The sequence below is a fragment of the Lethenteron reissneri genome, chromosome 7, assembly GCF_015708825.2.
Source record: "Lethenteron reissneri isolate LAM-NWPU_2019-01 chromosome 7, ASM1570882v1, whole genome shotgun sequence".
Taxonomy (NCBI): domain Eukaryota; kingdom Metazoa; phylum Chordata; class Hyperoartia; order Petromyzontiformes; family Petromyzontidae; genus Lethenteron; species Lethenteron reissneri.
Genome location: NC_083785.1, coordinates 2593797 through 2619143, shown reverse-complemented (window position 1 = coordinate 2619143; position 25347 = coordinate 2593797). Strand labels below are relative to the sequence as shown.

At 49.9% G+C, this 25347-nt stretch overlaps 1 protein-coding gene across 2 annotated transcripts in view; it reads left to right on the top strand.

Moving 5' to 3' along the window:
- The window catches only part of LOC133355788 (histidine-rich glycoprotein-like), a 46083-nt gene extending 22838 nt beyond the window's left edge, over positions 1–23245 (top strand). The window contains exons 1-2 of one of the 2 annotated variants that reach the window (XM_061573146.1): positions 17103–17167; positions 19654–23245. In XM_061573146.1, coding sequence (XP_061429130.1) covers positions 19678–21543 — 1866 coding nt within the window. In that variant the 5' untranslated portion in view covers positions 17103–17167; positions 19654–19677 and the 3' untranslated portion in view covers positions 21544–23245. Of the gene's footprint in view, positions 1–17102; positions 17168–19653 lie in introns of those variants that run through there. The other variant, XM_061573154.1, reaches the window with a different exon arrangement.
- The last annotated feature ends 2102 nt before the right edge of the window (positions 23246–25347 follow it).

The window sequence follows — 25347 nt, the reverse complement described above, 5'->3', positions numbered from 1 at the left end:
GGCACCTCAGCCAGCCACTCACAGGGGGTGACCTCTTCCAATATTTGAGGCACCGCAGCCTCAGCAGGGTTATCACCACTTTGTGCCATGATGTTTTCCTGGCTGAGAGAATTTCCCTCCCCCAGGACTTCACAGAAATGCTCAGCAAATCTGCAAACCTGTTCCTGGGGGTCGGAGATTGGATCACCGTTTTTTCCTCTAATGATGGTAATAGGTGTGGCGCTGCAGGTTACTTTTTTGATGGAGTTAAATAGTGATTTGTGATCACGGGCCACTGAGGCAGACTCCATCTCCTCAGCAACCCGCGACCACCACCCATCCTTACATCGCCTTACGGCTCTCCGAACTTCCGAGCGAAGGCTGCGGTAAACCTCCTCATTCTCTGACGTGGGATGCTGTAGGCGATGAGAGTGGGCCTGACGCTTTTTCTCAATTAACCTGAACACCTCCTCTGTCAGCCAGGGTTTCTGGGGAGGTCTGGACCGCGTACCCAAAGCAGCCATTGCAGCTGCATGAGTCACAGTCTTAAACCTCGCCCATTTCCCCTCGACATCAGGTGGAGTGGGGGACGATGCCAACCCCAGCTGCAAGCGATGATGAAATTCTCGCTTGCAACTTTCATCAGCTAACTGAGACCAGGCCACTTTTGGTTGGAATGGGATCCTGGGTGTACACCCACCACCAGAGTGGAAGAAAGGCAGGCGCATCTTACAGATGACTAGTCGATGGTCAGAGGACAGATCAGCTCCACGGCAGGTCCTGGTGTCAAGGACATGGGTTCGCATCCGCTGGTCCGTCACTATGTAGTCCAGCAGATGTTCTTGCTTGGACCCGGCATGTATCCATGATGTTGTGTGGATGCGCCGATGCCGGAAGAGCGTGTTGGTAATTACAAGCCCATGGGCTGCACAAAAATCTAGCAGCCTCCTACCGTTATTATTGAGCTGATCTGGCCCATGCCTTCCAATCACTCCACACCAGGTATCAGCATCACGACCAACTTGGGCATTGAAGTCACCCAACAAGATGACTCTGTCCCGAGTGGCCACTTTAGCCAGCACCTGTGACAGGAGGTCATAGAAAGAGTCTGACTCATCGGCTTTGCCTGCATCCCTCCACGGATGTTCGTCTTCGGTGGGGGCATAAGCAACCACGACCACCACTCCTCGCCTCTGGTTGATGGGAAGGCGAGCCCAAAGTATCCTGGGGCTTACAGCTTCCCACACCTCACCGCCACGCTCCCACGCCCCCTTCATTCTTTTGTTCAGAAGAAGAGCCACACCCTGTTGTTTGGCAGTCTCCTGCCCCGAGTAGAGGACTGTCCACCCCTCATGGTGGCAGGAGCCAGAACCGGTCCACCGGACCTCCTGAATGCCACAGAGATCCAGGCGGTACCGGTCCAGCTCCCGACAGAGGAGTGGCAGCCTCTCCTCCGCAGTGAGCGTTCGAACATTCCACGTGGCCATCCGCAATGGTTTTTTGTTGTTTCTGGAGGAGCCCCGAGGGTGAAAATTCAATCTCCTGGCTCCGCCAAATGGGGTTTGGCCAGGAGACGTCATAAAAGCCTGACCCCCCGGGGCCTCCGGCACAAGCTTATTTGTTACAGGTTTATGTTTAATTCGTGGTTTAGTGGTGGTTAATTGAAGGTGGAGGGGTTACCAGCCCCTCACACCCGTCCAGAGCCCCCGTTTAGCCACTGTGGTGGTCACAGACGCCATGAGGGGAGAGGCCAATGGGCATTGGCCCTCCCCCCACAGCACTGCCCACGACAGTGTTGCCCGTCCGGCACCGCGAGGAGGTAGGAGGTTGTTTTGCCACACACACATACTTACACACACTCTCACACACACACTCACACACACTCTCACGCACACTCACACGCACACTCACTCACACACTCTCACACACTCACTCACACATACACTCTCACACACTCTCACACCCACTCACACATACTTACACATTCTCACACACACATACTCTCACACACACATACACTCTCATATACACACAGACACGAGACCCATTCTATTATCAATGAACCGAGTAATTTGCCATCCGTGGAGTGTGACGCCAAAGCCCAGGGAAAGCATGCAAAGCTAAGCCCTTGATATTAATATAGAACACAAGTGCAGCCAATGTCTCTGTGTGTGTGTGAGTGCGTGCACATTGTATACGCAGCGCGCGGTAGTATTTACTGCACCGGTGAATGTCATTCAGCAGACTCGCGTGGTGAGTGCTGTGTGTATGTGTTATTGTGTATAATACTTTAGCACACACGTGTACACACACACCACTGTGTGTGTGTGTGTTATTATGTATAGTACATTAGCACACACGTGTACACACACACACATACACACCACTGTATGTGTGTGTGTGTTATTGTGTATAGTACTTTAGCACACACGTGTACACACACACATACACACCACTGTATGTGTGTGTGTGTTATTGTGTATAGTACTTTAGCACACACGTGTACACACACCACTGTGTGTGTGTGTTATTATGTATAGTACTTTAGCACACACGTGTACACACACACACACACCACTGTGTATGTATGTGTGTTATTGTGTATAGTACTTTAGCACACACGTGTACACACACACCACTGTGTATGTGTGTGTTATTGTGTACAGTACTTTAGCACACACGTGTACACACACACACACCACTGTGTATGTATGTGTGTTATTGTGTATAGTACTTTAGCACACACGTGTACACACACACACCACTGTGTATGTATGTGTGTTATTGTGTATAGTACTTTAGCACACACGTGTACACACACACGCACACATACATACACACACACCACTGTGTATGTGTGTGTGTCATTGAGTATAGTACTTTAGCACATACGTGTACACACACATACCACTGTGTGTATGTGTGTTGATTCTTGTTGTTTTACCCAGGCAAGGCCTACCGAGCTATAATTTTTGCAGAAGCGACCTGGCCACAAAGCTAAGCGAAGTGTGTATACACTTAGTGCAAAGGCAAAGATCCCCCGTATAGCCTTAACCTACCGTGGGGGCAAGTGCTGCTAGCGAGCACCTATGAAGGACGTCGCCCACAATGGGGTGGGTGGCTAACGTCACGCCCGGCCGCCTTTGTCTCCCCAGTGGCGATGTTTACACGGTCAGCGTCAGTCGCACCCATTGGCCTCGTAACACAGCCGCGCAAGAAAGGCCGACGTTTCATGCAATGCCGCTTCTTTCAAAACATGCTTTGTGGATGTGTTAGGGGTTGTTGATGAGGGTTAGAGGGCTTAGAACGTCTCTGCGGTGTTGGGTGAGTAATGGAAATGGCCCAAACACCTCGTGAGCCGGACCATTCTCTCTCTCATCTGTTGGGCGATGTGAATGACGCGCGCGAGTTGAATCGCCCTGTGATGATGAATCCCATCGGCAGGAGGGGTGGGCAACCTCGAGCCCCCTCTAGTGGAGGCGTCTTCCTCCAGCGGCGGCGGCCGTAGAGACGAGGCATTTCAGGGCTGCGCCTTTACACATTTGTAAACGGCAGGTCCGGGATTTTAGATTCCGCGTGTTGTCGTGTCCATTATACCGTGTGTGTGTGTAAGTACATCACCCCGTTTGTGTGTGTGTGTACAGCACCCCGTGTGTGTGCATCACCCCGTGTGTGTACATCACCCTTTGTGTGTAGACCACCACGTGTGTGTGTCTGTCTGTGTGTACATCACCCTGTGTGTGTGTGTGTACATCACCCTGTGTGTGTGTGTACAGCACCCTGTGTGTGTGTACAGCCTGTGTGTGTGTACATCACCCTGTGTGTGTACACCACCCTGTGTGTGTGTGTACCACCCTGTGTGTGTGTACACCATCACCCCGTGTGTGTGTACATCACCGTGTGTGTGTACATCACCGTGTGTGTGTACACTACCGTGTGTGTGTACACTACCCTGTGTGTGTGTACACCACCACCCTGTGTGTGTGTGTGTTAGAGACGTGACCTAATTCCGGATTGCACCGCTTGCTGAGTGACATTGAAGCAACTGGAAAGCGACGCGTTCCATGTCGCGACGCGCTCCGCAATCGCCTCGTGCGGCAATTCGCGCGATCGAATTGCATTGCATCTACACGGTTAAGTGTGTACGTGTGTAAGTGTGTAAGTGTGTACGTGTGTAAGTGTGTAAGTGTGTACGTGTGTAAGTGTGTAAGTGTGTACGTGTGCGTGTGTAAGTGTGTACGTGTGTGTGTGTAAGTGTGTACGTGTGTGTGTGTAAGTGTGTATGTGTGTATGTGTGTATGTGTGTGTAAGTGTGTGTGTGTGTAAGTGTGTAAGTGTTATGTGTGTATGTGTGTAAGTGTGTACGTGTGTGTGTACGTGTGTACTCAGGCATGTGAGCGTGGCGTTTGTGTGTAGCGGTGAGTGTCCTGAACTACGAACCCGGCGACCCGAGTTCGATTCCCGCTCACGGCCAACACCGGTGAAGATTATCTGAACCGGTCCTGGGCCTCCCCCTAGGTCGACTCAGCCTCAAATGAGTAGCTGGTGCGGTGTGTAGTAAACATCGCCACTGGGGAGACAAAGGCGGCCGGGCGTGGTGTTGGCTACTCACCACCCCCCACTCCCTCGTGTGCCGGCCTTCATAGGTGCTCGCTAACAGCACTTGCCCCAACATTATATTCACGGGGGGATCTTTGCCTTTGTTTGCTAAAACATGGCGGCTGCGTCGTAGATGAGAGCTTTGTGCGTCGTCGTGACGATCGCGATCGAGTCTCGGAGCGTACTCGGGGGTCGGCGTCGTCGGTGCGTGTTGGAGTTGCAGTGGGGGGGGGGGGGGGGGCGACTCGCGACAGCCTCGTTGCACGCGGCGCAATCTCACGTGCAATCCACACGCAATCCCCGCGTGCAATCCACTCGTGCAATCCACACGTGCAATCCACGCACGCAATCCCCGCGTGCAATCCGCGTGCTAATCCACTCGTGCAATCCCACTCGTGCAATCCCCGCGTGCAATCCACTCGTGCAATCCCCACGTGCAATCCACATGCAATTCTTAGCAACGTGGTCATCCGCTCACACGGATAACCATGTTGCTGCCAAACAAAGACAAAGCAACCCCCTCCCCCCCGTATAGCCTTAACAGACCGCTAGGGGCAAGTGCTGCTCAGCGAGAACATATTCAGGCCGGCGCGGTTCACGAAGGGGGTGTAGTGGAAAGCGCCACGCCTGGCCGCCTTTGTCTCCCCGAGTGGCGATTCGTGTTTGTCTTCACGCATCGCGACAGGCCGCTTAGTTTGAGTCTTGAGTTCGACACGTGCCCGCGTACCCGGAACACGCTTTCACGAAGTTAACACAACGACGGAATAACACAAGGGGCCGTCCATAAATGACGTCACGCGATTTTTGACCCCCCCCCCCCTCGTCACACGGGGTCACAAAAGGTCAGACCCCCCCAAATATGACGTCACAAAGTTCTGCCCCCCCACAAAAAATAAAACATGCTTCAAATCGCTTTAAACTATTGTCATTGTGCGTATTTAATGCGGCGCTGCACTTTGATGTTGTGGGAGAAAACATTTATTTAAAAGTCTATTTAATTAAGTAGAACGTGTTGTCTATATTTATTTAAAGTTGCGCATTTTGATGGGACGTCACATTTCTAACCCCCCCTCGTCACACATCGTCACAAATGTCTGACGCCCCCCCCCCCTAGGTGCGTGACGTCATTTATGGACGGCCCCCAAACATAAAATCGAGACATTTTATATTTAAAAAAAGATGAAGAAGAAAAGCCATTGCCCGAAACGTCGCCTATTCACACACATGTGTGTTACACTGATGTGTGTTCCGTGCCAGGCCAGGCAGTGATTGTAGTGAATATACACGCCACCTGTTGGACCACACAGTGATTGTAGTGAATGTACACGTCACGTGTCACTCCAGGTAGTGATTGTAGTGAATGTACACGCCACGTGTTAGACCAGGTAGTGGTTGTAGTGAATGTACACGTCACGTGTCACTCCAGGTAGTGATTGTAGTGAATGTACACGCCACGTGTTAGACCAGGCAGTGGTTGTAGTGAATGTACACGTCACGTGTCACACCAGGTAGTGATTGTAGTGAATGTACATGTCACGTGTTGGACCAGGTAGTGATTGTAGTGAATGTACACGTCACGTGTTGGACCAGGTAGTGGTTGTAGTGAATGTACACGTCACGTGTCACACCAGGTAGTGATTGTAGTGAATGTACACGTCACGTGTCACTCCAGGTAGTGGTTGTAGTGAATGTACACGTCACGTGTCTACCAGGTAGTGGTTGTAGTGAATGTACACGCCACGTGTCACACCAGGTAGTGATTGTAGTGAATGTACACGCCACGTGTCACACCAGGTAGTGCTTGTAGTGAATGTACACGTCACGTGTCACACCAGGTAGTGATTGTAGTGAATGTACACGCCACGTGTCACACCAGGTAGTGATTGTAGTGAATGTACACGTCACGTGTCGGGCCAGGCAGTGGTTGTAGTGAATGTACACGTCACGTGTCACACCAGGTAGTGATTGTAGTGAATGTACACGTCACGTGTTGGACCAGGTAGTGATTGTAGTGAATCTACACGCCACGTGTTGGACCAGGTAGTGGTTGTAGTGAATGTACACGTCACGTGTCGGGCCAGGCAGTGGTTGTAGTGAATGTACACGTCACGTGTCACACCAGGCAGTGATTGTAGTGAATGTACACGTCACGTGTCACACCAGGTAGTGATTGTAGTGAATGTACACGTCACGTGTCACACCAGGCAGTGGTTGTAGTGAATGTACACGTCACGTGTCACACCAGGTAGTGGTTGTAGTGAATGTACACGTCACGTGTCTACCAGGTAGTGATTGTAGTGAATGTACACGTCACGTGTCACTCCAGGTAGTGATTGTAGTGAATGTACACGTCACGTGTCACTCCAGGTAGTGATTGTAGTGAATGTACACGTCACGTGTCACACCAGGCAGTGGTTGTAGTGAATGTACACGTCACGTGTCACACCAGGTAGTGGTTGTAGTGAATGTACACGTCACGTGTCTACCAGGTAGTGATTGTAGTGAATGTACACGTCACGTGTCTACCAGGTAGTGGTTGTAGTGAATGTACACGTCACGTGTCGGACCAGGTAGTGGTTGTAGTGAATGTGCACGCCACGTGTTGGACCAGGTAGTGGTTGTAGTGAATGTTCACGTCACGTGTCACACCAGGTAGTGATTGTAGTGAATGTACACGTCACGTGTCTACCAGGTAGTGGTTGTAGTGAATGTACACGTCACGTGTCTACCAGGTAGTGATTGTAGTGAATGTACACGTCACGTGTCACACCAGGTAGTGGTTGTAGTGAATGTACACGTCACGTGTTGGACCAGGCAGTGGTTGTAGTGAATGTACACGTCACGTGTCACACCAGGTAGTGGTTGTAGTGAATGTACACGTCACGTGTCTACCAGGTAGTGGTTGTAGTGAATGTACACGTCACGTGTCTACCAGGTAGTGATTGTAGTGAATGTACACGTCACGTGTCACACCAGGTAGTGGTTGTAGTGAATGTACACGTCACGTGTTGGACCAGGCAGTGGTTGTAGTGAATGTACACGTCACGTGTCACACCAGGTAGTGGTTGTAGTGAATGTACACGTCACGTGTCTACCAGGTAGTGGTTGTAGTGAATGTACACGTCACGTGTCTACCAGGTAGTGATTGTAGTGAATGTACACGCCACGTGTTGGACCAGGTAGTGATTGTAGTGAATGTACACGTCACGTGTCTTGGCTGTGCTCGGTGAAACCAACGCAGCAGCAGCAGCGCCGGCATCGTCCAAATCATTTGATTCACAAAATGGGCGACCCCGAGTCGAGCACAGCGGGCGGCGTGTGTGTGTTAATGTGTGTGTCTGTGTGTGTGTCTGTCTGTGTGTGTGTCTGTGTGTGTGCGCGTCTCTGTGTCTGTGTGTGTGTGCGCGTCTGTGTGCACATCTGTGTGTGCGTGTGTATGCGTGTTTGTGTGTGCGTGCATGTCTGTGTGTGTGCGTGCGTGTATGTGTGTGTATTCGTGTCTGTGTGTGTGCGTGCGTGTATGTGTGTGTATTCGTGTCTGTGAGTGTGTCAGTGTTTGTGTGTGCGTGTGTGTCTGTGTGCGTGTGTGTGTCTGTGAGTGTCTGTGCGTGTGTGTATGTCTTTGAGCTTTCTGTGTGCACGTCTGTGTGTGTGTCTGTGTGTGCGTATTTGCCTGTGTGATTGTGTGTGTGTGTCTTTGTGTGTATGTGCGTATTTGCCTGTGTGATTGTGTGTGTGTGTCTTTGTGTGTGTGTGCGTATTTGCCTGTGTGATTGTGTGTGTCTTTGTGTGTACGTATTTGCCTGTGTGATTGTGTGTGTGTGTCTTTGTGTGTGTGTGCGTATTTGCCTGTGTGATTGTGTGTGTGTGTCTTTGTGTGTGTGTGCGTATTTGCCTGTGTGATTGTGTGTGTCTTTGTGTGTGTGTGCGTATTTGCCTGTGTGATTGTGTGTGTGTCTTTGTGTGTGTGTGAGTATTTGCCTGTGTGATTGTGTGTGTGTGTATTTGTGTGTGTGCGCGTATTTGCCTGTGTGATTGTGTGTGTTTGTCTTTGTGTGTGTGCGCGTATTTGCCTGTGTGATTGTGTGTGTGTCTTTGTGTGTGTGTGCGTATTTGCCTGTGTGATTGTGTGTGTCTTTGTGTCTGTGTGCGTATTTGCCTGTGTGATTGTGTGTGTCTTTGTGTGTGTGCGTATTTGCCTCTGTGATTGTGTGTGTGTCTTTGTGTGTGTGTGCGTATTTGCCTGTGTGATTGTGTGTGTGTGTCTTTGTGTGTGTGTGCGTATTTGCCTGTGTGATTGTGTGTGTGTGTTTGTGTGTGTGTGCGTATTTGCCCGTGTGATTGTGTGTTTGTGTGTGTCTTTGTGTGTGTGTGTGCGTATTTGCCCGTGTGATTGTGTGTGTGTGTCTTTGTGTGTGTGCGTATTTGCCTGTGTGATTGTGTGCGTGTGTTTTGTGTGTGTGTGTGTATTTGCCTGTGTGATTGTGTGTGTGTGTCTTTGTGTGTGTGTGTGCGTATTTACCTGTGTGATTGTGTGTGTGTGTCTTTGTGTGTGTGTGCGTATTTGCCTGTGTGATTGTGTGTGTGTGTCTTTGTGTGTGTGTGCGTATTTGCCTGTGTGATTGTGTGTGTGTGTCTTTGTGTGTGTGCGTATTTGCCTGTGTGATTGTGTGTGTGTCTTTGTGTGTGTGCGTATTTGCCTGTGTGATTGTGTGTGTGTGTCTTTGTGTGTGTGTGCGTATTTGCCTGTGTGATTGTGTGTGTGTTTTTGTGTGTGTGTGCGTATTTGCCTGTGTGATTGTGTGTGTGTCTTTGTGTGTGTGTGCGTATTTGCCTGTGTGATTGTGTGTGTGTGTCTTTGTGTGTGTGCGTATTTGCCTGTGTGATTGTGTGTGTGTGTCTTTGTGTGTGTGTGCGTATTTGCCTGTGTGATTGTGTGTGTGTGTCTTTGTGTGTGTGTGCGTATTTGCCTGTGTGATTGTGTGTGTGTGTCTTTGTGTGTGTGGGCATATTTGCCTGTGTGATTGTGTGTGTGTCTTTGTGTGTGTGTGCGTATTTGCCTGTGTGATTGTGTGTGTGTCTTGTGTGTGTGTGCGTATTTGCCTGTGTGATTGTGTGTGTGTCTTTGTGTGTGTGTGCGTATTTGCCTGTGTGATTGTGTGTGTGTGCGTATTTGCCTGTGTGATTGTGTGCGTGTGTCTTGTGTGTGTGTGCGTATTTTCCTGTGTGATTGTGTGCGTGTGTCTTTGTGTGTGTGCGTATTTCCTGTGTGATTGTGTGTGTGTCTTGTGTGTGTGTGCGTATTTACCTGTGTGATTGTGTGTGTGTGTCTTTGTGTGTGTGTGCGTATTTGCCTGTGTGATTGTGTGCGTGTGTCTTTGTGTGTGTGTGCGTATTTGCCTGTGTGATTGTGTGTGTGTCTTTGTGTGTGTGTGCGTATTTGCCTGTGTGATTGTGTGTGTCTTTGTGTCTGTGTGCGTATTTGCCTGTGTGATTGTGTGTGTCTTTGTGTGTGTGCGTATTTGCCTCTGTGATTGTGTGTGTGTCTTTGTGTGTGTGTGCGTATTTGCCTGTGTGATTGTGTGTGTGTGTCTTTGTGTGTGTGTGCGTATTTGCCTGTGTGATTGTGTGTGTGTGTTTGTGTGTGTGTGCGTATTTGCCCGTGTGATTGTGTGTTTGTGTGTGTCTTTGTGTGTGTGTGTGCGTATTTGCCCGTGTGATTGTGTGTGTGTGTCTTTGTGTGTGTGCGTATTTGCCTGTGTGATTGTGTGCGTGTGTTTTTGTGTGTGTGTGTGTATTTGCCTGTGTGATTGTGTGTGTGTGTCTTTGTGTGTGTGTGTGCGTATTTACCTGTGTGATTGTGTGTGTGTGGTCTTTGTGTGTGTGTGCGTATTTGCCTGTGTGATTGTGTGTGTGTGTCTTTGTGTGTGTGTGCGTATTTGCCTGTGTGATTGTGTGTGTGTGTCTTTGTGTGTGTGCGTATTTGCCTGTGTGATTGTGTGTGTGTCTTTGTGTGTGTGCGTATTTGCCTGTGTGATTGTGTGTGTGTGTCTTTGTGTGTGTGTGCGTATTTGCCTGTGTGATTGTGTGTGTGTGTTTTTGTGTGTGTTGTGCGTATTTGCCTGTGTGATTGTGTGTGTGTGTCTTTGTGTGTGTGTGCGTATTTGCCTGTGTGATTGTGTGTGTGTGTCTTTGTGTGTGTGTGCGTATTTGCCTGTGTGATTGTGTGTGTGTGTCTTTGTGTGTGTGTGCGTATTTGCCTGTGTGATTGTGTGTGTGTGTCTTTGTGTGTGTGGGCATATTTGCCTGTGTGATTGTGTGTGTGTCTTTGTGTGTGTGTGCGTATTTGCCTGTGTGATTGTGTGTGTGTGTCTTTGTGTGTGTGTGCGTATTTGCCTGTGTGATTGTGTGTGTGTGTCTTTGTGTGTGTGTGCGTATTTGCCCGTGTGATTGTGTGTGTGTGCGTATTTGCCTGTGTGATTGTGTGCGTGTGTCTTTGTGTGTGTGTGCGTATTTTCCTGTGTGATTGTGTGTGTGTGTCTTTGTGTGTGTGTGCGTATTTACCTGTGTGATTGTGTGTGTGTGTCTTTGTGTGTGTGTGCGTATTTGCCTGTGTGATTGTGTGTGTGTGTCTTTGTGTGTGTGTGCGTATTTGCCTGTGTGATTGTGTGTGTGTCTTTGTATGTGTGTGCGTATTTGCCTGTGTGATTGTGTGTGTGTGTGTCTTTGTGTGTGTGCGTATTTGCCTGTGTGATTGTGTGTGTGTGTCTTTGTGTGTGTGTGCGTATTTGCCTGTGTGATTGTGTGTGTGTGTTTGTGTGTGTGTGCGTATTTGCCTGTGTGATTGTGTGTGTGTCTTTGTGTGTGTGTGCGTATTTGCCTGTGTGATTGTGTGTGTGTGTCTTTGTGTGCGTGTGCGTATTTGCCTGTGTGATTGTGTGCGTGTGTTTTTGTGTGTGTGTGTGTATTTGCCTGTGTGATTGTGTGTGTGTGTCTTTGTGTGTGTGTGTGCGTATTTGCCTTTGTGATTGTGTGTGTGTCTTTGTGTGTGTGTGCGTATTTGCCTGTGTGATTGTGTGTGTGTGTCTTTGTGTGTGTGTGCGTATTTGCCTGTGTGATTGTGTGTGTGTGTCTTTGTGTGTGTGCGTATTTGCCTGTGTGATTGTGTGTGTGTCTTTGTGTGTGTGCGTATTTGCCTGTGTGATTGTGTGTGTGTGTCTTTGTGTGTGTGTGCGTATTTGCCTGTGTGATTGTGTGTGTGTTTTTGTGTGTGTGTGCGTATTTGCCTGTGTGATTGTGTGTGTGTCTTTGTGTGTGTGTGCGTATTTGCCTGTGTGATTGTGTGTGTGTGTCTTTGTGTGTGTGTGCGTATTTGCCTGTGTGATTGTGTGTGTGTGTCTTTGTGTGTGTGTGCGTATTTGCCTGTGTGATTGTGTGTGTGTGTCTTTGTGTGTGTGTGCGTATTTGCCTGTGTGATTGTGTGTGTGTGTCTTTGTGTGTGTGGGCATATTTGCCTGTGTGATTGTGTGTGTGTCTTTGTGTGTGTGTGCGTATTTGCCTGTGTGATTGTGTGTGTGTGTCTTTGTGTGTGTGTGCGTATTTGCCTGTGTGATTGTGTGTGTGTGTCTTTGTGTGTGTGTGCGTATTTGCCCGTGTGATTGTGTGTGTGTGCGTATTTGCCTGTGTGATTGTGTGCGTGTGTCTTTGTGTGTGTGTGCGTATTTTCCTGTGTGATTGTGTGTGTGTGTCTTTGTGTGTGTGTGCGTATTTACCTGTGTGATTGTGTGTGTGTGTCTTTGTGTGTGTGTGCGTATTTGCCTGTGTGATTGTGTGCGTGTGTCTTTGTGTGTGTGTGCGTATTTGCCTGTGTGATTGTGTGTGTGTGTCTTTGTGTGTGTGTGCGTATTTGCCTGTGTGATTGTGTGTGTCTTTGTGTCTGTGTGCGTATTTGCCTGTGTGATTGTGTGTGTCTTTGTGTGTGTGCGTATTTGCCTCTGTGATTGTGTGTGTGTCTTTGTGTGTGTGTGCGTATTTGCCTGTGTGATTGTGTGTGTGTGTCTTTGTGTGTGTGTGCGCATTTTCCTGTGTGATTGTGTGTGTGTGTTTGTGTGTGTGTGCGTATTTGCCCGTGTGATTGTGTGTTTGTGTGTGTCTTTGTGTGTGTGTGTGCGTATTTGCCCGTGTGATTGTGTGTGTGTGTCTTTGTGTGTGTGCGTATTTGCCTGTGTGATTGTGTGCGTGTGTTTTTGTGTGTGTGTGTGTATTTGCCTGTGTGATTGTGTGTGTGTGTCTTTGTGTGTGTGTGTGCGTATTTACCTGTGTGATTGTGTGTGTGTGTCTTTGTGTGTGTGTGCGTATTTGCCTGTGTGATTGTGTGTGTGTGTCTTTGTGTGTGTGCGTATTTGCCTGTGTGATTGTGTGTGTGTCTTTGTGTGTGTGCGTATTTGCCTGTGTGATTGTGTGTGTGTCTTGTGTGTGTGCGTATTTGCCTGTGTGATTGTGTGTGTGTCTTGTGTGTGTGCGTATTTGCCTGTGTGATTGTGTGTGTGTTTTTGTGTGTGTGTGCGTATTTGCCTGTGTGATTGTGTGTGTGTCTTTGTGTGTGTGTGCGTATTTGCCTGTGTGATTGTGTGTGTGTGTCTTTGTGTGTGTGTGCGTATTTGCCTGTGTGATTGTGTGTGTGTGTCTTTGTGTGTGTGTGCGTATTTGCCTGTGTGATTGTGTGTGTGTCTTTGTGTGTGTGTGCGTATTTGCCTGTGTGATTGTGTGTGTGTGTCTTTGTGTGTGTGGGCATATTTGCCTGTGTGATTGTGTGTGTGTCTTTGTGTGTGTGTGCGTATTTGCCTGTGTGATTGTGTGTGTGTGTCTTTGTGTGTGTGTGCGTATTTGCCTGTGTGATTGTGTGTGTGTGTCTTTGTGTGTGTGTGCGTATTTGCCCGTGTGATTGTGTGTGTGTGCGTATTTGCCTGTGTGATTGTGTGCGTGTGTCTTTGTGTGTGTGTGCGTATTTTCCTGTGTGATTGTGTGTGTGTGTCTTTGTGTGTGTGTGCGTATTTACCTGTGTGATTGTGTGTGTGTGTCTTTGTGTGTGTGTGCGTATTTGCCTGTGTGATTGTGTGTGTGTGTCTTTGTGTGTGTGTGCGTATTTGCCTGTGTGATTGTGTGTGTGTCTTTGTATGTGTGTGCGTATTTGCCTGTGTGATTGTGTGTGTGTGTGTCTTTGTGTGTGTGCGTATTTGCCTGTGTGATTGTGTGTGTGTGTCTTTGTGTGTGTGTGCGTATTTGCCTGTGTGATTGTATGTGTGTCTTTGTGTGTGTGTGCGTATTTGCCTGTGTGATTGTGTGTGTGTCTTTGTGTGTGTGTGCGTATTTGCCTGTGTGATTGTGTGTGTGTGTCTTTGTGTGCGTGTGCGTATTTGCCTGTGTGATTGTGTGTGTGACTTTGTGTGTGTGCGTATTTGCCTGTGTGATTGTGTGTGTGTCTTTGTGTGTGTGTGCGTATTTGCCTTTGTGATTGTGTGTGTGTCTTTGTGTGTGTGTGCGTATTTGCCTGTGTGATTGTGTGTGTGTGTCTTTGTGTGTGTGTGCGTATTTGCCTGTGTGATTGTGTGTGTGTCTTTGTGTGTGTGCGCGCGTATTTGCCTGTGTGATTGTGTGTCTTTGTGTGTGTGTGCGTATTTGCCTGTGTGATTGTGTGTGTGTGTCTTTGTGTGTGTGTGCGTATTTGCCTGTGTGATTGTGTGTGTGTGTCTTTGTGTGTGTGCGCGTATTTGCCTGTGTGATTGTGTGTGTCTTTGTGTGTGTGTGCGTATTTGCCTGTGTGATTGTGTGTGTGTCTTTGTGTGTGTGTGCGTATTTGCCTGTGTGATTGTGTGCGTGTGTCTTTGTGTGTGTGTGCGTATTTGCCTGTGTGATTGTGTGCGTGTGTTTAGCGCGCATCGAAGATTGGAGGGGGGCGGTAAGGGCAGTGGTTAGCGCGTGTGTGTGTGCGAGTCTGTATATGTGCGCGTGCGTGTGTGTGTCTGTGTGTGTGTCTGTGCGTGTGTGTGTCTGTGCGTGTGTGTGTCTGTGTTTCTGTGTGTGCACGTGTGTGTCTGTGTGTCTGTGTGTGTGCATGAGTGGCGTTCCCTGCTCCTCCTCGCGCGCCCCACGTCACTCCATCATTTTACAGATTTGTTGTACACTGACGTCACCTGCGTCATCATCGTCATTGTGATCATCATCGTCGTCATCATCATCATCGTGGCCTGTGGTGATTTCTCTGCTGCTGTGCTGTGCTGGCTATGACGACGACGGTCACGGGGCAGACCCAGCAGGCGCCGCGGGTCGACTGACTCGAGATGACTGCCTGATGTTCACCACCTGCGCCAACTTTTGCTGCGTTTTATCCGCCCGGCGCTCAGCGCCTTGTTGTTGTGAGCGACAGCCTCCAAGTGCTCAGTAGCAGCAGCAGCGTCCTTCACCAGCACACACAGAGAAAAAGATCCCCCGTATAGCCTGAACGGACCGTAGGGGCAAGTGCTGTTAGCGAGCATCACACGCACACAGCAATACATTGACGACAGCCGGGTTAACGCTAAGGGCACATTGATCTGCCGTGCGACTGTGTGTGTGTGCTGTCGTGTGTGCGTGTGTGTGTATCGGTATTGTGTGTAGATTCGTTATGTGTGTGCCATTGCGCGCTATTGTTACGCGTGTGCTGTGTTGTATAGCGTGGTGTGCGGTGTCGTTTGTGTGAAATGTGTGGTTTTGTGTGTAGTATTATGTGCGTGGTATGGCGTGGCCTTTAAGTGTACGTAGCCTGGTACAAGCGCCTTGGGGACGTCACCGCCACGTATTGGCGAATGGCGGTTGTTGTTGTGGTATTGTGTGTTGTTACGCGTGTGTGGTGTGTGTGTGTGCTATTGTTGTGTGTGTGTAGATGTGTGTGTGTGTGTGCAGCTGTGTGTGTGTGTGCTATTGTTGTGTGTGTGTAGATGTGTGTGTGTGCAGCTGTGTGTGTGTGTAGATGTGTGTGTGTCCGGTAGTGTAGCGATTAGCGCGCTGCGCTATCTGAACCGGTCCTGGCCCTCCCCTAGGTCGACTCAGACTCAAGTAAGTACCTGGTGCGGTGTGTAGTTAACATCGCCACTGGGGAGACAAAGGAGGCCGGGCGTGGTGTTGGCCACCCACCCCCTCGTGTGCCGTGCCGGCCTTCTTAGGGTTTGCTGTGTGTGTGCTATTGTTGTGTGTGTGGTGTCGTTGTGTGCTGTGTGCGTTGTGTGTTGTGTCAATTGTGTGTATGTTGTGTTGTGTGTTATGCATGTTATGTGCGCGTTGTGTGTATGTTGTGTTGTGTGTGTCATGCATGTTATGTGTGTGCTACGTGTGGATGCTTTCTTGGTGATTCGCACTCAAGCTCGTGGCAAAAAAAATCAATGAATCATGCTGCGTGGAAAGCTCTGCGCGTCAAATGGCCGTGAGACACGCACACACACACACACACAGGCACACACACACACAGACACACACACACACAGGCTCCCACACGCACAGACACACACACGCACACACACAGGCACACACACACAAGCAGGCACACACAGGCAGGCACACACACACAGGCTCCCACACGCACAGACACACACACGCACACACATACACAGGCACACGCACAGGCAGGCACACACACACACACACAGGCTCCCACACGCACAGACACACACGCACATACACAGGCACACGCACAGGCAGGCACGCACGCACAGACACACACACGCAAGCACACACGCGCACACACACACGCAAGCACACACACAGGCACCCACACGCACGCGCACACACACACACAGGCAGGCGCACACACACGCACACACACAGGCAGGCGCACACACACGCAGGCTCACACGCACACACACACAGGCACTCACACGCACGCACACACACACACATGCAGGCTCCCACACACACACACAGGCACATGCACGTACACACACACATGCAGGCTCCCACACGCAGGCACACACACACGCATGTACACACACACAGACACCCACACACACATGCAAGCTCCCACACGCAGGCTCACACACACAGGCACCCACACACACACACGCAGGCTCACACGCACACACACACAGGCACCCACACGCACACACACACGCACACACGGACACACACAGGCACCCACACACACACGCAGGCTCACACGCACACACACACACGCACCCACACGCACCCACACACGCACACGCTCACTCCCGACTTTGCTGCGGTTGCGTGGAACCAACCGCGCGAGACAGATGCCACTTTCAAAAGGCGCAATTGTGGGAGGAGGAGGGGGGGGCATGAGGTTTTATCTTGAAATTCGCAGACACGAAGGCGCACAGGGGTTGAGGAGAGACACTCGCTTGGGCAGTTTGATGGTTGTGCGGTTAAAGGCTGCGGCTCGCCTCTACCGCCAGTGCCCATCAGTCGACCTTATGCGTGTGTGCAGCAGCAGCACCGCACACGCTTGAAATACGACAACAACAACAACAACACGGCGCTTGTGCCAGGCCACGTGCACGTTGAGGCCACGTGAAGAGGTCGAACGCCCGGCCGGCAGGAGGTCACGGGAGAGACCCAGCAGGTGCCACGGCTCTCGACTGACTGAGATGAGTGGCCAGATGCACGCCACCTGTGCCCCCTATACAGCACACACACACACGCACACACAGGCGTGTGTATAGTACTGTGTGTGTGTGTGCGTGACGGTGGTAGCAGTCCGTGCTACGCCGCGCTAGGAACCCTGAAGAACCTCCAGGGTTCGATTCCCGCTCACGGCCAACACCGGTGACGATTTCTCTGAACCGGTGCTGGCCTCTTCCCTAGGTCCCTGGTGTAGAAGTTGTGTAAAAAACATCGCCACTCTGGAGACAAAGGCGGCCGGGCGTGGTGCTGTCCACCCAACCCCCCTCGTGTGCCGTGCCGGCCTTCATAGGTGCTACTCGCTAGTGTGGAGAGAACAAACACATCGTTACCCGTCCATACCCCGTGAACTTGCAATTTCGGAGCACCCGATCACAAAAGCCTACACACAAACACACAGACACACACACAGCCTACCCCTGCAGACAACAACACCGCCCCTATCCCACCCCCCCATCGCCTACCGACTCGCTATGATACAGACAGGGCTGTCGGGGACGAGTGCTGTGAGCGAGCACCTGTAACAGCGCTAACCGCGACACCACCGCTCCCCACACACAGACACACAACCACACACACACAGATAAAGATCCCCCATATAGCCTTAACAGACTGTAGGGGCAAGTGCTGTTAGCGAGCACCTATGAAGGCCGCAACGGTACACGAGGGGGTGGGTGGCCAGCACCACGCCCGACCGCCTTTGTCTCCCTAGTGGTGATGTTTACACACCGCACCAGGTACTCATTTGAGGCTGAGTCGACCTAGGGGAGGCCCAGGACCGGTTCAGATAATCGCCACTGGTGTTGGCCGTGAGCGGGAATCGAACTCGGGTCGCCGGGTTCATAGCGCAGCACGCTAACCGCTACACTACCGCTCCCCACAGACACACACACAACCACACACACAGACACACACACAGACCCACACACACACACAACCACACACAGAGACACACACAACCACACACACACAGACACACACAACCACACACACAGACACACACAACCACACACACACAGACAGACACACCACCACACACAGACACACACACAGACACGCACACAGACACACACACAACCACACACACACACACAACCACACACACAACCACACACAGAGACACACACAACCACACACACACAGACACACACACACAACCACATACACAGACACACACAACCACACACACACAGACAGACACACCACCACACACAGACACACACACAGACACGCACACAGACACACACACAACCACACACACACACACACAACCACACACAACCACACACACAGACACACACACACACACAACCACACACACAGACACACACAACCACACACACACAGACAGACACACCACCACACACAGACACACAGACACGCACACAGACACACACACCACCACACACAGACACACACACCACCACACACAGACACACAGACACGCACACAGACACACACACATACACACAACCACACACAGACACACACAGACACACGCACACACATAACCACACAGACACACACACAGACACACACACAACCACACACACACAACCACACACACAGACACACACACACCACCACAGACACACACACAACCACACACACACAGACACACACACAGACACACACACAGACACACACACACTGTCCACACACACAACCACACACACACACACAACCACACACACAACCACACACACACAGACACGCACACAGACACACACACAACCACACACACACAGACACGCACACGGTTAGCGCGCTGCGCGATGAAACCGGCGACCCGAGTTTGATTTCCGCTCACGGCCAACACCGGTGACGAGCATCTGAACCGGTCCCGGGCCTCCCCTAGGTCGACTCAGCCTCAAAATGAGTACCTAGTGCGGTGTGTAAACATCGCAACTGGGGAGACAAAGGCGGTCAGGGCGTGGTGCTGGTAACCCACCCCCTCGTGCGCCGTCTTTATAGGTGCTCGCTAACAGCACTTGTCCCAACAGTCTGTTAAGGCTACACGGGGGATCTTTGTTGTATGCTTGCATTGTTGAGGAGTCTGTACGTGTGTATTGTGTGTATATATTGTGTGTGTGTATGGTGTGTATACATTGTGTGTGTATTGTGTGTATTGTGTATCGATCATGTGTGTATTGTGTATATATTGTGTGTGGTGTGTTGTGTGTGTTGTGTGTGCGTGTATTGTGTGTATTGTGTATAGTGTGTATATTTATTGTGTGCATTGTGTGTGTTGTGTATACATAGTGTGTATGTGTCGTGTGTGTGTTGTGTGTGTATTGTGTGTGTATTGTGTGTGTTGTGTATACATTGTGTGTATTGTGTGTGTATTGTGTGTGTGTTGTGTATACATTGTGTATATTGTGTGTGTGTGTCTTTCTGTGTGCACAGAGGCAGTCGGAATCCATCGCAAGGATGAGACCAAGCGACCGGAGCGGCTCCTGTAACATCAACAACAATCACACACGCACACACAACACACACACAACACACACAACATGCACACAACATACACACAACACACACACAACACACACAACACACACAACATGCACACAACACACACACAACACACACACAACACACACACACAACACACACAACATGCACACAACACACACACAACACGCACACACAACACACACACAACACACACAACATGCACACAACATACACACACAACACACGCACAACATGCACACAACATACACACACAACACACACACAACACACGCACAACATGCACACAACATACACACACAACACACACACAACACACACAACATGCACACAACATACACACACAACACACACACAACACACGCACAACATGCACACAACACACACAACATGCACACAACACACACACAACACACACACAACACACACAACATGCACACAACACACACAACACACACAACACACACACACACAACATGCACACAACACACACACAGCACACACACACAATACACACACACAAGACACACACAACACACACAACACACACAACACGCACACAACACACACACCATGCACACAACACACACACACAACACACACAACACGCACAACATGCACACAACACGCACACAACACACAAAACACACACAACACGCACACAACACACGCACAACACACACACAACACACACACAACACACACACACATGCACACAACACACACACAACATGCACACAACACACACACACAACACACACAACACGCACAACATGCACACAACACACACACAACACACAAAACACACACAACACGCACACAACACACGCACAACACACACACAACACACACACAACACGCACAACATGCACACAACACACACACAACACACACAACACGCACAACATGCACACAACACACACACAACACACAAACACACACAACACGCACACAACACACGCACAACACACACACAACACACACAACACACACACAACACGCACACAGCATGCACACAACACACACAACATGCACACAACACACACACAACACACACACAACACACACAACATGCACACAACACACACAACACACACAACACACACACACAACATGCACACAACACACACACAGCACACACACACAATACACACACACAAGACACACACAACACACACAACACACACAACACGCACACAACACACACACCATGCACACAACACACACACACAAACACACACAACACGCACAACATGCACACAACACGCACACAACACACAAAACACACACAACACGCACACAACACACGCACAACACACACACAACACACACACAACATGCACACAACACACACACAACACGCACAACATGCACACAACACACACACACAACACACACAACACGCACAACATGCACACAACACACACACAACACACAAAACACACACAACACGCACACAACACACGCACAACACACACACAACACACACACAACACACACACAACATGCACACAACACACACACAACACGCACAACATGCACACAACACACACACACACAACACACACAACACGCACAACATGCACACAACACAAACACAACACACAAAACACACACAACACGCACACAACACACGCACAACACACACACAACACACACACAACACACACACAACACGCACACAACACACACATAACACACGCACACAACACACACATAACACACGCACACAACACACACAACACACACACAAAACACATGCACAGCACGCGCACACAACATGCACGCAACACACACAACACAACACCCGCAACGCGGTGACAGAAAGTCAGAGAGAGAGAGAGAGAGCGGTGGTGGTGGTGCAGCGCTGCCTGCACGAAAACCAGCACCAGCACGAGTGGCTGACAACGACCACCACCACCACAACCACCACCACCACTACAACCACCACAACCACCACTACAACCACCACAACCACCACCACAACCACCACTACAACCATCACAACCACCACAACCATCACTACAACCACCACAACCATCACTACAACCACTACAACCACCACAACCACTACAACCACCACCATTACAACCACCACTACAACCACCACAACTACCACCACTACAACCACCGCAACAACCATCACCACAACCATCACCACAACCACCACCACAACTACAGCCACCACAATCATAACAACCACAATCACAACCACCAGCAATCACCACCACAACCACTGCAACAACCACCACCACAATCACAACAACCACCACAACCACAACCACCACAACCACCATCACGACAACCACCACTCGACTGCACCCGTGGCATGAGGGTGTCTTGGTTACACGCTCGTGTGCACAGCCACACGTAACAAAGACAAAGATCACCCGTGTAGCCTCAACAGCAATACGCAAAGTCGACTTCTTCACTACACTCAAGTCACATTCTCTTTACAGTTGTATATGTTTAAACAGCTATAGATAGCATGTATATTTTATATCATTGTATATAATTTTCTAATTTTATAATGAGTATTATTATTCATGTGACGACGGCGCTTTGAGTGTCAGATTTGTGTTCGGGAACAAAAAAATAAACTTGACTTGATTTGACGAACAGGGGCAAGTGCTGTTAGCGAGTAGCACCCATGAAGGCTGGAACGGCACACGAAGGGTTGGGTGGCCACCACCACGCCCGGCCGCCTTTGTCTCCCTAGTGGCGATGTTTACGCACCGCATCAGGTACTCATTTGAGGCTGAGTCGACCTAGGGGAGGCCCAGGTACCGGTCCGGTGTTGGCCGTGAGTGGGAATCGAACTCGGGTCGCCGGGTTCGTAGCGCAGCGCGCTAACCGCTACACTACCACTCCGTGAGCACACACACACGAACACACACAAACACACACGAACACAAACACACACCAACACACAAACACACACAAACACAAAGACACAACCACACACGAACACACACGAACACACACGAACACACAACCACACACGAACACACACGAACACACACGAACACACAACCACACACGAACACACACGAACACACACGAACACACGAACACACACAAACACACACAAACACACAAACACACGAACACACACAAACACACAAACACAAACACACAAACACGAACACACACAAACACACACAAACACACGAACACACGAACACACAAACACACAAACACACACGCACACACGAACACACGAACACACACAAGCACACACAAACACACAACCACGCACATAAACACACACAAACACACAAACACACACACAAACACACACAAACACACACAAACACACAAACACACACAAACACACACGAACACACACAACACACACACGAACACACATTAGAACACACCAAAACACACAAACACACACACAAACACACAAAGACAGACAGTATTATTTGCCCATATTTATGAACCTTATCCTAACGATGCATGTTGCCTTCCGCTGCACGTGCATACAACACCGCACGCATACTACGTCCAGTCTAATTCACTATAGCGTGGGGAGCGGTGGCGCGGTGGTTGGCGCACTGCGCTCCATTGTCCTGGTGTGACACCAGGCATCAACCCGCACTGACCAGCGTGGTGAAGTAAGGTCAAACAACCCACGTAATCGAAACGGGGTGAAGATGCTGTCATCCAGCAGTGGATTATTCGAAAGACAAAAAAAATCCGATAGCCCTGTATATCGTAAGTTAAGGCTTTTGAGTCATACCGGCTGAGTTAAAATTCCATGCAGAAGTCAACTCAACCCAATCATCAATCATCATCACGCCTCCGGGGTCCGTAAAATAGGTACCACCTGGTGTGGACGCGCCCCCGATATGATAGGAGGGCGTAAATCGAAGTGCGCGCTTGCATTAACGGCCTTGTGGTTGCCGTCATAGTAACGTGGAATTTCCACCGGGGTGGCTGTTCTTTGCGTCCGCGGCGTGACTGATGGCTCACGCACGAGGGGACACGCATGCACGCACGCACCCTACAAAGCCCCATCACAAGGGAAAAACACAAAGACAAAAACACGTGTTTATTTTGCCCGTATCGAAACGGCTGTACGCGCCGTATGAACATGACAACTCAATTTCTCTGTACAAGAATACGGCGTAAGCTGTGTGGGTTGACACGTATGTACTACTACCACCACTACTATAATACAACTAATACTACCACTACTACCACCACTATACCACAACTACCACCGCCACTATAACACTACTACCACCACCACTACCACTATAACACTACTACTACCACCACTACCACTATAACACTACTACCACCACTACCACTATAACACTACCACCACCACTACCACTATAACACTACTACTACCACCACTACCACTATAACACAACTTCTACCACCACCACCACTATAATGCAACTACTACTACCATACCTGTCAACTCCTTATCAGTGCCAACCTCATTACAGACCAATTCAGACCTTGATGGTCACAAACAAATAGACAATAATTTGTTTTGCTCGTATCGAAACGGCTGTGGGCCGTATGGACCTGAAAACTAAAATTTCCCCGTAAAAGAGCACGGGGTAAAAACCGTGTGGGTTTACAGGTTTGCGTCTCTGGGACAAAGTATAAAACACGCGCACCGTGCAACGCACCGCGCCCGACCACTTAAACGACAACAATAACAACAACAACACACTCCGATTGCTGTGACAAGTAGTAAACTACAAGACCATTTTACTGGTAGGAACCTCCTGGTTACACCAGCCCACATGGGATTATTGTTTAAGGGCACCACGGGGTGACCAGCCCCTCCCCACCCAGCCCCACCCCTCCCACCATCCACCCAGCCCGAACCCTCCCCACCCAGCCCCTCCCCACCCTCCCCACCCAGCCCCTCCCCACCCTCCCCTCCCCACCCAGCCCCTCCCTCTTCACCCAGCCCCTCCCTGCACGACGGACACAATAATCCCCTGTGGGCTGGTGTAACCAGGAGGTTCCTACCAGTATAAATGTCAGTGATAATGATTGTTGTCACCTCAGTGCAGTGCGCTAACCACTACGCCACCGCTCCACACCCAGACAAGGCAGGGACAGATCAAACAAATGATCCGTTCTGTGCAAACCACTTCGCGTCGTCGCTGTTACTTGCCTCGCCGTTGATGCAATCACACGCGACACGTGCCACCTCGGATTGTTAAACAAAACCACAACTATAATCTTTGGTTCTTTCGGTAAAGTCGCGCAGTTATTTCTTTACCGAAGGAACCGAAGAGTATGGATTCCTGCAGTCACGAAAGCTTCAAATCCAGATACAACCACAGCTGTACAAAATACCTATCCAGAAGTTTTATTCGCAAACTTTTGGAAATAACGAAGGTCACGGCAATAAAGGTTTTCGGACACATTCCATTGATTCGCTTTCTTTTTTTATTTAAAGGGGGCCCTTCAATCCGAAACGTTTCCATTTATCTTCGAAGGGCATCGTCCACAACGTTTATCTTACGTCGTGGATGAGCGTGCGCGTCGCCCCACGTGGTTCCACCATCACGGTTCATCTCCAGAGCACATTCTCGACAGACCGCGGCAACGGCACCTGTCAATCAAGTGCCACCAGATTCATCTTCT